This window comes from Panthera tigris, chromosome A1 (genome assembly GCF_018350195.1).
Source record: "Panthera tigris isolate Pti1 chromosome A1, P.tigris_Pti1_mat1.1, whole genome shotgun sequence".
Taxonomy (NCBI): domain Eukaryota; kingdom Metazoa; phylum Chordata; class Mammalia; order Carnivora; family Felidae; genus Panthera; species Panthera tigris.
In genome coordinates, this window is record NC_056660.1 from 111,154,892 (window position 1) to 111,167,343 (window position 12,452).

General features: G+C 57.5%; 1 protein-coding gene across 1 annotated transcript; it reads right to left on the bottom strand.

The window, feature by feature from the left end:
• Nucleotides 1-6,183: 6,183 nt before the first annotated feature.
• On the bottom strand, nt 6,184-11,659 carry PITX1 (paired like homeodomain 1). Its single transcript, XM_042958953.1, has 3 exons — nt 11,357-11,659; nt 8,778-9,010; nt 6,184-6,750 (listed from the first exon to the last, which is right to left on the bottom strand). Exons 1-3 carry the CDS (start codon nt 11,520-11,522, stop codon nt 6,208-6,210), a joined length of 942 nt encoding a protein of 313 aa, XP_042814887.1. The 5' UTR covers nt 11,523-11,659; the 3' UTR covers nt 6,184-6,207.
• Between the last annotated feature and the right edge of the window lie 793 nt (nt 11,660-12,452).

A 12,452-nucleotide genomic window follows, 5' to 3' on the forward strand; every position in this document is an offset into this window, starting at 1 on the left:
CCAAACCTAATGTTTTGTTTTTGTTTGTTTGTTTGTTTTCCGTGATGGATGTGTAGGGGTATCTCACTGTGGTTTTGATTTGCATCTATCTACCTAATGACTTGTGATGCTTAGCATCTTTTCATGTACTCACCGGCCACGCGTTTATCTTCTTTGGGGGAAGTGTCTATTCAAATCCTTTGTCCATTTTTGAATTGGGTGGTTTGTGTTTTTTTGTCGATTCCCTTTTAAAAGCCGTGCCCAGAGCTGCTTGTGCTGAAAGGGAGGAATAGGTGGTGTAGAGGAAGGAAAGAAGCAAGAGAGAGGAGACAAAGGAGCAGGGAGAGGGAGAAGGGGCCAAGAAATGTTTTGTGGAGTGAGGGGGAAGGGAAGGTAGCTCCTCAATTCTTGTATTCAGGAAATATTTATTGAGCATGACCGTGCAGACACTTCTCCAAGTGCTGCTGGGTACACCTGTTGGCCTCTGCATCCTGGCTCTCTGTGACTGCAGCAACCGTGCCTCCAGGAGGCTGGGCTCATAGAAGCCAGTGCTGTGGGCACTGTGCTCAGGCTAGGATCTGAGTCCCTAAAACCTGTGCCCACTTGGGCATGTTACACGACATCTCCAAGCCCCAGCTTCCTATCTATAAAGTGAGACTAAGAAGAGAAATAAAATATGTACGGGATAGCACAGAGTGAGATACAGCCACATGACCCAGACAGCCAAAATGGCTTTCCTCCACCCCAGTCCCAGTGCAGCTTCCTGCACCTTGACTTGCTCCTCTGCAGTAGCTCTTTTCCCAGGGTCAGCACCCCCAGCCTGGCTGGGCTCTGGCGGCTGCATCTCCTGAAGTTCTTATAGCCATTCAGTAGGTGGACACCTGCTCTGGGCAACACCAGTCAATAGGGAGGCATGGTCTAGGGCCCTGCAAAGGCAACACAGGAGTGTGAACAGTGGGGTTCCAATGGTGAGAGGTGCCAAGGAGGCAGGCTAGCAAGGGCTGAGAGGCAGCCTAGGAGGGCTTCTAGAAGGAGGCAGACGAGAAGTACGCATCTAGGAAATAAGTTTGTAATACTGCATGAGACAGAAGTTTGGATTGAATGGTTGATACTCCAGGGCCCTGCCTTCGCCAGAGAGTTTCCCTATGTCCTCATGTGCTCGCTCCATTCTGCCGCCCTCATCCTGGGGCTTCCTCAGTCCCCCTGTCACTTGTGCCATCTGCTGCTGTCCCCTATAGCCAAGTGAGCTCAGTGAAGGCACGTCCTGGGGCCTGGGGCCTTTTCCTTCTCCCTCCCAGAGCACCCCTGAGCTCAGCTTCTTGTCAGGAATCTACATGAATTATAATTGTTTATCTCTCTGCCCCTCCCCCTGCCGCTGCCCAATACAAATATCAAGAGAGTGTAGTGTGCAGTAGATACGACCATGGACCTGGGTCAGAGGATCCAAGTGAGGTCCCAACTCTGTCCTTCATTAACTGTGCCATCGCAGGTGAGCTATTGATTCCCTCTGAGCCTCAGGGTCGAACAGTGTCAGGGCAGGGTGCCCTTCCTGCCTGTGAGGAGTGAGCACTGTAATTGTTATAAAATGCATCATGGGGCCTGGCACTCTGTAAGGGCCTGACGTTAGTGGTCAGTAAGATAGCAGAACACAAAAAGAAGTGTCCGGGCCTCTTTATCCCATGATGCAGGGAGCCCTTAGAGGAGAATTCTGGGGTGACTGGCCCCTCTGCTCCCCCGGCTCGTGTCTCAGAGTACTGACTGCCAACGTGCCTCTCCTCAGGACCAGTGGATGGCAGGGATTGGACACAGTTCCTCTGGGCCTCCCAGGGCCTGGCCATAGGACACCGGGCTGGGTTCCTGAGGGTCCAAGTCCAGGATGGGTCCCAGGGTGGGATGCAGTGGGGAAGACATTCAGCGGGACAGTCAGTCATGAATCACATTCACAACACCCAGCAAACCTGGAGGGAATACCAAGTTGGGCCCCAAACGACACTTTCAGAAATGACCTGTTGAGAAACTTAGAGAAGCGTTTTTAATGTGGAAAGTGGGGAACAGGGCCCTCAAGGGGAGAGGCCGGATGTGTCATTTTAACAACAACATCACCAACACCATCAGTAATAACTATATGCCAGCACCACAACCAATGCCTTATGTGTTATCTCCTTTAATCCTTTAAACAACTGTGTGAAGTGATTGTTATTCCCTTTTATGGAAGAGGAAACAGGCTCACAGACGTTAATTGTCTCTTGTCCAAGGCAACTCAGTAGTGGAGCCAGAACTCAAACCCTTGCTCTCAAAGACCACACTGAAGCTTCCTATGGATGCCAGAGCCAAGAAACTGGCCCAGGAGATGGGGAGTTCATGGGCATAAACCACCCTTCCTCTCATTTCCCACGCTGGCTCTCCTGTGATTGAGGCCTGCTGCTATCTGCTGCAATCTCACAGGAGAGCAACAGACTCAGGCATGTGGAGCCGAAGGACAACACAGAGCCACCTCCAGGGCCTGGACTCCCTGGGCAGTGCCCCCTTCGAGGCAGACCTTCCAGCTGTGACTTCTTCACCCTTCTAGATGACTCTGCCAGCTGCACTCGGGGATGCTGTGGCTCAGGCGGAGGCCTGCAGCCTGGCTGGGGCCATAAAGCTAGGGGAGGTAACTCGGTTCCTCAATGACCAGGCACTCTGGAGGTTGTGCACTTGGCTTTGGTGGCCCAGGGTGTCTGCAGACAAGTGCTGGGCACCAGCCTCTTGCCTCCTGTTTCTAATTCATAACCTCTCTAAACCTGCAGCTGCCCTTTGGGGCTTTCAGGACCAAGTGAGACCAAATCTGCTTTTCTGTTTCCTGGGGTTAGTCCTGTGTGGCCAGTAGAAATCACTTATCTCTTCAAGGTCAAACTCTGCCTTCTGCCCACCATGTTGCCCACGGTGCTTGGCATGAGGTAGTCCAATGCAGAAGGTAGAGTGGGCACTGACTGGGCTTGGATCTACTCCATCACTCCTGCTCTGGACCTTGGGCAAATGACCTGACCTCAGGGACTTCATCAGAGAAATGGGATAATGAGAACTCTTCCTCATAGGGTTGTTGTGTAGGTTAAAGGGCCAATCAGCGAGGAGTGTGCACTTAGCCCTGGGCCCTGGACCCCAAACGGGCTCAATAAATGGTAGCGCTTACCCATTAAGACAGAGACAGAGCCACCTCTCCAGAGCAGCCTTGCCAGACAGAGCGTCCTGTTAAAAGCAGGACTCTCATTTTTTTTTTCTTATTCACAGCACCCTGTTCTCTTTCTTCAAAAGCACTCAGCTCAGTTTGTAATTATACACATTTTTGTTTACTTGTCCATGAGAGCAGGGACTGTCTGTTTTCCAGCACTCGATCCCTAGCACCGAGAGCGGGAGCACAGTAAATGTTGCATCAATGAATGACACCCCCTCCCCAATCTTCTTCAGGCAGAGCAGAACTAGGACCTTCTGTTTTGTTTTGTTTTGTTTTCAGAGGATTGGGCTTCCAGAATCCCATATATTTCTCAGCCTCCCTTCAGAGATGATTCTGTAGCTGGTGCAGCTGGGAAGGGCTGGCTACTATCTGCAGCCACAGGAGAGCTGGGGGGAGCCCGACGCAGGATCTTACACTCACCTTGTTGGCCATGGTTCTTGCTGGATGATGAGGTCATTCTGGGATTGCTTCTGCCCTGCCGCCCATCTGCAGCTGTTTGGTCTGTGGCCCCAAAGCCACACTGAGTCTCTACCAGAGCCCCTCGTTGGCTGAGTCACCTGAGGCGGGGCCTGACTTCCAGGAGAGGCCTCTCTGCCTCCCTTTTTCCTCCAGTCCCATCTCCTAGGTCTCTCCTGCCTTCTGCCCTCAAGAGAGACCAGGGCCCCCTGGCCTTGGCAGATGTGTGAGGCTGGGGGAGGCACTCTGAGTCCAGATGTGATTATGTTTATGTTTCCAGAGAATGAGGGGTCAGAGCTCTGGACTGGAGACGTTGGGGGAGGGGTGGTCTGGCTCCAGCCCCCTGCCCCAGCCTTCCCTCCACCCACCTCCCTCCTCTAGCCTGTGTATCTGGCCCTGTCCTTCTCAGAACCCCACAATGCAAATCCTACAGCATCATCCTGGGCCATCCTCCACTCCTCATCTTAATGTGGGAAGACCAGAGGAAAGATACTTTGGAATCTAAAGACTATTGACTCTCTGTGATCTTGGCCCAGTTGCATGACATGATGAAGTCTCGGTTCCATCATCTGTATAATAGGGACAACACTCCTGACCTCAGAGGCAGGGCTGATCTGGTTTGCGAATGTGTGCACAGGGCTCTCCAGCTATTAGCTCACGATCAAGCCCGTGGCTGTGCCCCACTCCCATCAAGGGCTTGCCTGGGTCCAGCTCCAGGGCAGCGCCAATCCTAGTCACAAGGTGATTCTAAAGCAGAATACCAACCCCTCCTTCCTCCCCCGTTGCAGCTGCAAACATTTTGTTTTGCCATTGGAAGTGACTTACTTAAGGGAAGCAGAATTTTACAGGCAGTTTACAGGCTGGTCTTGTTCAGTAGTTTCCAAAGCCTGGGGAGGGTGGAAGTGCCCGCAGCCTCCTTCCAATAAGTTGGGGTGGAAGGGAAGTGAGAAGTTAATTCTGTGTGATGGTCACTTTCTCCAGCACAGCTTTGCCGGATGCCCCTGAGTGTCATTTCAGGAGGGAAAGGCTGAGGGAGGCCCTGGCTAGACACCGGCTGATCCTGCACCCTCAGTCCGCCTGGAGCAGTTAGGGCAGGGCTCCAAGGTGGGGGTACTGGGCCCACAGGAGGAAAGGCAACTCCCGGACCAAAGGGGCTCTCAGTGGCCCTCACCCCAACTCCCCCGGTGAACAAGGGCCACGGAGCACCCTGAGGGCTTCGGGGGTCCCCGCAGACATTGCTTGGGAAGAGCCTGCAGAGCCCGGCAGCCGGGGAAGTGGGGGTGCTGGCTAGGACCGCTGAGCACAGCGCTGAGGCCGAGCGGCCCAGCGGGCGAGCGCCTGGTGGGCGCGGACTCGGAGCCCGGAGCGCCGAATGGCGCCCTCTCGGGAGCCGGGCAGAGCAGGTCGGGAATTGCGGTGGGAAGAGAGGGCACCTCCCTCTCCACTGAAGGGCGGCTGCCTCGGCTCCTCTCTTTAACCCTCAGGACCCGCGGTGGCGGCGTTCCCTTTCTAACCCGCCTCCCTACCCAGTGGAATGAAGCAGTCGGGGCTCGGCAGTGGTTAGCACGCTTGTACTATGGTTTTAATAGACGTACATGGACAAGTCGATATAGACAGATTTATAATTCTATACAGTCAGTCCGACATACACAGGGACGCTGTAAACAGGGGCGCGGGCCGGAGAGCGGGTGTGCAAAGTGGGCGCGGCGCGGGGACCCTGGCCGCGCCCCGAGCTCTCCCGGCTCGACTCTTGCACGGCGGGCGGTGAGGAGGGGGCTCTTCGCCGGGCCAAGGGGGCCACCTCCTACCCCGGGAGCGGAGCGGAGGACCTGGGCCTGCGGCGAAGCTCGGAGGCCGGGTGCTCGGAGACGAGCCCACCCCGTTCTCCTGCCACGTCCGCACCGCCAGCTGCGTCTCCTTAGCCTTAAAAGAGGACTCCGGGGCTCTGGGCGGCCGACGGCTCTTCCGGGCGCGCCGCGGCCGCGTGCGGCTCCACAGCGAGTCCCCGATCCCAGGCTGGGCACCGTCATCCCCGACCCAACGGCCGCTCCAACTCGGATCCGAATCGAGCTAAGGTACGCTCGGCCGGGGCCAGCTTGGAGGGGGCACCTCGGTTCGTACGGGGCCGGGGCCAGCCTGCCCGGGCTCCGCACGTCCAGTCCGCAGGCGCGGCCACTCATTCCGGGTCCAGCGCGGCGGGAACGCGGGCTACGAGGGCGTCCTCTTCGGACCGCCCGCCTCCCGCGCCGCGTCCCCTCCGCGCAACGGCCCGCCGGGGCCCGAGGGAGTCAACACACACCACCCGCGCCATCCCGAGGGAAATTGCAACTCATCCGTTTTTTTTCGCAGCACTTTTTCTCCGACGTCTTTTTGTTTTGTTTCGTCTCGTTTGGGAGGGCAGAGTGGGGTCCGGAAAAGCAAACACACAACCAGCCCGGAGGTGGGGAGGTGGGGAGGAGGGGGCTGCGCGGGCGCGGGGGCCGCGGCGTGGCGAGGTCCTCCGCGCCGCCCCCGCCCCGGCGCCGTGCCGGCCGCGGGCCCGCGGGGCCTGGCGGGGGCGGTCAGCTGTTGTACTGGCACGCATTGAGGCCCGAGGCCGGGCCCTGCAGCCCGCCGTAGCCGAACGACGAGTGCTGCTTGGACTTGAGCCGCAGGCTGGCCAGGCTCGAGTTGCACGTGTCCCGGTAGACGCTGTAGGGCGAGGCGGGCGTGCCGTACGGGCAGGCGCCCGGTGACATGGCCGAGTTAAGCGAGGAGCCGGTGAGGTTGTTGATGTTGTTGAGGCCCGAGTTGGGCATGCCGGGCACGGCGCCCGGGCCCATGCTCGACGGCATGGTCATGGAGGAGATGGAGCTGGGCGCCGAGAACATGGACTGCGACGACAGCGGGCTCATGGAGTTGAAGAAAGTGAAGCTCTTGGTGGAGAGCGGCGCTGGCGCCAGGCTCTTGGCGGCCCAGTTGTTGTAGGAGTAGCCGGCGGCGTACACGTCCTCGTAGGGCTGCACCAGGCCGCTGAACTGCGGCACGTAGCCGCCCTTACACAGGTCCAGCTGCTGGTTACGCTCGCGCTTCCGCCACTTGGCTCGCCGGTTCTTGAACCAGACCTGGGGGAGGGGGCAAGAGAAGGGTCAGGGCTGCCGAGCGCGGGAAGTCCCCTCCACCTCCACTCCCTCCACCGCCCCCCCCCACCAGCCCTCCGCCGGGTTCCTTCTCTCCGAATTTCGTCTCTTTTCTCCGATATTTCCGCCCCTGCAGCCTCTCCTTAATGGTTCCTTTCCTGTCCCCAGAAAACATTCCTCTTTCCCCTTTTCTGATCTAGATCCTCTCCCCCCGAGTTAAATCTATTTTCTCTTCCTAATCCGGAGCGATCCTCTTTTGTTTTAGCAAATATTCGTTTGCTTTCTTCCTCTCTCAACTGGTCCATCTCCGGCCTTCTCCTCCAAACGGGTCCCGGTCTGTCTCCTAAATATTCCATTCTTTTTCTTCTCCCTCGAATACAAAAGGTATTTCTCTTCCCTGAAATATAAGATCTCCCGACTCCCTTCATTCTTCATTCTATTTTTCACTCCTCAAATAATCTGTTTCCATCTTTATCGGGAATGTTTGATATGCCCATTTCTCCTCCAAACGTTTATTTTCATTTGGTCCACCCTGCTATCTGAACTATTCCCCCCCCAGTCCATTTTCTCCGTTATCCCTCATTTTTGATCCTTTTGATTCTTCCTCAAATATTTAAGTTTCTTCCCCGTCTTTCCAAATATCTGACCATTACTGTTTCTTAAATAGTCAATTCTTTATTTTCCTCACATGTTTGATCCTTTTGCCCTCCCTTAAATGTTTCTCTCCTGCCGCCTAAATATATGCCAAATATGTTTCTCTGCAAATATTTAATTTCTGTTCACTTCTCACTAGTTTCTCTCTAATATCCCCTCCACTTTCTCCCACAATTTAGTAAGAACCTCTTCTTTCCCAACTCTTGGTACTTGCCCATCCTCACCTATCCTCCCACTGTATGACCTCTACCCTCCTCAGCCCTCCTCCAACCCTGGGCTGAGTTTCCTGAGCTAGGCTGTGGGTCCCCTGCATCTCAGCCTTTTCCAATCCCCCACACTGACATTGCCTGATTCCACCCCCACACCACTCCTGCCACCATAAACCCAGGCAGGATTAGTGAGTTCAGGATTACTGAGTGCTGTCTTCACTCGAGTCCCACCGGGCTGGCTAGCCTGATGGGAGGGGTGAGAGCTTGGGTTATAGGAGGGAGTCAGTAGGCCAGGTAGCACTCTTGGCTGGCTTGGGACTTGCTCACAATATCTGATTAAATATTTGCACACCCACAGAAGAAATGATTCTCTTGCTGCTCTGGCAAGAGAACATCGAATCTCTTGCTTTTACTGGGAACCAAAGGGTGAGGAGAGGGAGTGTGCAGACATCATGTGGTCATGGGTCAGAGATCTTACATCTCCAAAGGGACCCAGCCTGAGGGTCACTCTGGCACCAGAGCTGCTCCTCCTTCACCTGACCCCAGCCCTACAGGAAAGGGCATGAGGGAAAGGGTCGAGCTCGGCACTGGCTGAATGACTGGAGAGGAGTCAGGTGGGGACTATACTGAGATTCAGGAGAAGCAGGCTGTGGTTGGGATCACTGCCCCAGGAAGTGTTGAGACCCCCAAGCATAGGTACCCTTCAGGCCTCTCCCAGGTTGCCAGGCAAGATCTGCCTTTCCCTTTCGTTTTCAGGGGAAGGCGCCAGCAGCTCCGGAGGTCCTCATCGGCGGGGAACCCTCTGCGCAGTGTAGGGTAGTAACATCCCAGAGGGCCCTGGGCCCTGGGTCCTGCAGGGCAGGGGAATGTCCCTTGGGGCCACGGATCTTGGGGTGAGGCTGCAGGAGAGCCCGAGGGTCAGGTAGGACTCGAGGCGGGCAGCAGCCAGGGTCACTAATCACCAACGGGCTTAGCAGCAGCGGGGGCCTAAAGTGGAATCCTCTCCGGTGGAGGGAGGGAGCAGGTCTGAGTGGTGCCAAAGAGACAAAGTCTGAGCGCGGGTTTAAAGCTTTCGAGGACTTACGACCGCGGCAGAGGTAGCCAGCAGCCCTTCTCGCGGGTCCCCTCAGACGCGCACCCTGCGCTCACCCTCACGCGAGGCTCGGTGAGGTTGGTCCACACAGCGATCTCCTCCCGCATGCTCATGTCGGGGTAGCGGTTCCTCTGGAACGTGGCCTCCAGCTCTTGCAGCTGCTGGCTTGTGAAGTGCGTGCGCTGCCGCCGCTGCTTCTTTTTCTTGGCCGGGTCTTCCGCACCACCGCAGCCTGCGCCTCCTGCACCGCTGTCCTCCGGCCCCTTGACTTCCCCGCTGCGCTCCTTCTCTGAATCGGGCAGGACAGGCCCCGGTCACCTTGGGCTTCTGCCCTTTTGCACCCCGTCCCGGCTCCACCGAAGCGCCTGCCATCAGCGCTGGCGGCCCTCCCTCCCGCCAGGGGCCCTAGGATTGTCCCTATTGGAAAGAGCCCTCTGGGCGCCTGATCGTCGGTAGTCACCTTTGGTCAGCCGTGCCCCAGAGAAGAGCCCGGGAATGAGAGGCACAGGCCTAGGTTCCTGCCGGGCTGGGCCTGCTCTTGTGGCTGGGCTCAGGCTTAAGCCTTACTGCTTATGTCACCCGCAAATATATGACAATTTGAGGGCTCTTGGGCGTCTAAATCTGGGGGTCTCTGCTTTCCTGAACTAGGATCACATCTTTCTAGCCCAAAGGTAGTGGGTCCATGGAGCACGAACCAGGCTGTGGCCTGCAGCCCCTGCACTTTCTTCTCCCCAGGGCTGTGTGGGAGCCACACTGGGCAGGCACAACACAGCTGTGTTCTCGGCCTTAGCTCCAGGCCTCAAGTCCCAAGGCCCAGAAAATCCCTCAGGCAGCAGCCCCAGACCGACAGACTCTGTCTAGGTGACCTGGGGCTCTAGCCTCTCTCTCTTTCAAGCTACACAAAATATATTCAATCATAGACACGTTGAAACAAACGAACAACAAAAAAATGAAAACAAAACACAGAAGCCCAGATAAACTCAATTCTGTGCCTAACACCATAGAAAGGGTCACAAACTCTTAAAAATAGGCAGATAGGGACACAGGGCAAATGCAAATTAAGAAGCCAAATACCTCCATGCAAACACACCCTTAACTAAATACAGTGCTGCATGTGTATAAACTCCAGGCAGACACAGGCATTTATTTCTCTGAGATTAAAAAAAAACCACCACCACCAACTTACTGTACTGTTGTAGATAGATTTTTTAACCCCTTCCCAATAATCCCCTTCTAGAGATAATTTTTAAATCCCAGGAAAATACAACACTATAGTTAGGTAACTGAAATTACCAAAATAACACCACTGCAAATGGATTTTGAAAAAATCCTGTAGAAACGCGCCATTTTGGATTGACTTTTAAAAATCTCCCCAAGAATAATGTTGCATGTAGCTATTTTAAATTCCAGAGAAATATGCCTAGTGTAGTGATTCTTTCTATATTGAAAAATACGGTCAAAATGTTAAATATATCCACAAAGATTTGGTTTTAAAAAGCAATCTATAACTTTATATTTCTCTGGATTTTAAAAGTAAAAACGAACCAAAGGCCACGCTTAAAACTTTTGAAAACAAAAGTACAATCCAGCGTTGATTGTTTTTAAGTCAAGCAAACAGAACCTCTCAGAGAAAGTCACTTAGGGATGCAAAACAGAAATAAATAGAGATTAAAAACGTGTAGAGAAACACTCAGCGGTGGATTAAGAAACGAACACAGCAGAGGCGCCCACGGCCCGGGAAGCAGAGAGCTCTGCGGCAGCGCCGAGTTAGGACGCCGAGCCCGGGAGCCAAAAGGAGACCCTGGAGGCCGGGACCCGCCGAGGATTAGTAGCGCCACTGCCCGCACCGCCCACCCGCCGGCCCAGCTCGCGGCCAGCCCGGGGGGGTAAAAAGCTTGAGCTCGGACAAAAAGGCAGCGCGGAGGGAGACTTGCCCGAGCCGAGTCGGGCCCCTGGCTGGGCGGCCTGGCGGCTGCCGCGTCCCGCGGCCCACGTGGGGCCCGGCTCCCTCGATAAGGGGGTCCTACTCCGAGCCGGGCCGAGCCCCTCGGCCCGCTCGCCCTCGCTGTCCTGTGTCTTCTATTTACTTGAAGTTGTCCCCCCCCCACCCCCCGCCTCCCAGTGTGTTTTTCTGACTTTTCCCGCCACCCCTTCTCTTCGATTTCTCCCTCTCGATCGTCGCCCACTGGCCTGTCGGGGTGTCTGTCCCATCTCTGTCTCTCTGGGCACTTTCTGTCGCCCGCCGCCCCATTCCAGTCTCGAGGGACTCCTCTCCTGCGGTCTGAGAGGCCCCTGGGCACCCAGTTGCGCAAACCGAATTTTTTCCCCGTTCTGTTTGCTGCGGATCCAGAGGGGCTGTCAGTTCGACCTTCCCTCCCGTTGTAGGTTCGAGCATCTGCCGGTCTCTTGGCGCGTGGGGACCGGGTAGAAGTAAAGCACTGAATTTCGATTTATAAAGCGTGTAAATTTCCGCGTACACCCCCCCCCCCCCCAGATCGAGAACGGGGAAAGAAATGGTCGTGACGCCCCTGGAGCGTAGAGGGAGACTGACGGCGCGGCGCGGGGGCCAGGCCCTGCTCCCCGCTCCGTGCGCCCGGCTCGGCTCCGTGCGCGCCTCGCGGGGAGCAGCGCTTACCTGGCAGCTCCGTGTCGGACGACTCGCTGGCAGAGTTCTCGAGCGGCTCGCGGGGGTCGGCGGCGCGCGCCAGGTGGAAGGCAGGCCCCATGTCGTGCGGCGGCGGCGGCGGCCGGAGTCCCTCCGGCAGCCGCTCCAGGCTCATGCCCCCCTTGAAGGCGTCCATGGAGGCGGGGACCGCGGCGGGCGCTCCAGGGGCCGGGGCCGGACGCGCCCGGCCGCCCTGGCTGCGACCTGCGGGGACAAGAGCACAGCGCCTAAGCGGCTGCCCCCCAGGGCTGCCCACGCCCGCAACGACGCCGCGCCCGCCCCATGGACTGCCCGGGGCTGCGGGGCCAGGCGGGCGGCAGCGGCAGCGGTTTCTCGCGACCGGATACCCGGCTTCGCGTTCCGCGCTGCGCTCCCGCCGCTCGGGCCTCAGCCGCCCGCCCGGCCCCGGCTCCGGCTCCCGATCCGGGGCCGGTTTCTAAGGCTCCGGACGGCGCCGGCAGAGGCTGTCTTAAAGCGACAGTGCGCACCGCCAGGTTCCAGCAGTCCCTGCGCCAGGGGTGGTGGGTGGGGTGGGCCTGGGTGGGAGGGGGCTGGGGAGGGAGGGAGCCAGCGAGCGAGGGAGCGCGGGCGGAATCCAGCCGCGAGCCGCCCGCCCTCCCTCGCCCGTGCCCTCCCCCTCCGCAGCCACCTTCCCGCCGCCTCCCCGCCCCCTCCCCCCCGCGGCCTCGCCGCGCCGCTCCCTCCTTCTCCGTTGACGCACCGACTTCTCCCTCGGCCGCACAAAAGAAACGCATCTGGCCTCCAAGTCCCGCGCGGCTCGTGCCCACCTCAAGCCCCAAATGACTTGTTTTGTTCAGAATCGACTCCTGTCTGGGCCGCCTCGAAGTCCCCAGCCCCTGGCGAGAACAGCCCAGGATGAGAGAATGTTCTCGGAGCAGGATCGCACCGAGCGGGCGCCTCCGAGCCAGCGCCAGGGCGGGGGCAGAGCCCGGGGCCCGTTCCGGCAGCTCCCAGAGGCGTCCTCGTCTAGGGGCCGCCGGCCCCTCCTTCCTCGGCCTCTTCTCCCGGGACCTGAGCCCGGCTGAGTGACAGCAGCCTGCGTTCT

Coding starts and splice junctions, on each gene's coding strand:
- PITX1 (XM_042958953.1), bottom strand. CDS start 11,522: ATGGACGCCTTCAAGGGGGGCATGAGCCTGGAGCGGCTGCCGGAGGGA. Junction 9,011..11,356: donor GTCCGACACGGAGCTGCCAG/GTAAGCGCTGCT, acceptor TGCCCGATTCAG/AGAAGGAGCGCAGCGGGGAA. Junction 6,751..8,777: donor TCACCGAGCCTCGCGTGAGG/GTGAGCGCAGGG, acceptor CCCCTCCCCCAG/GTCTGGTTCAAGAACCGGCG.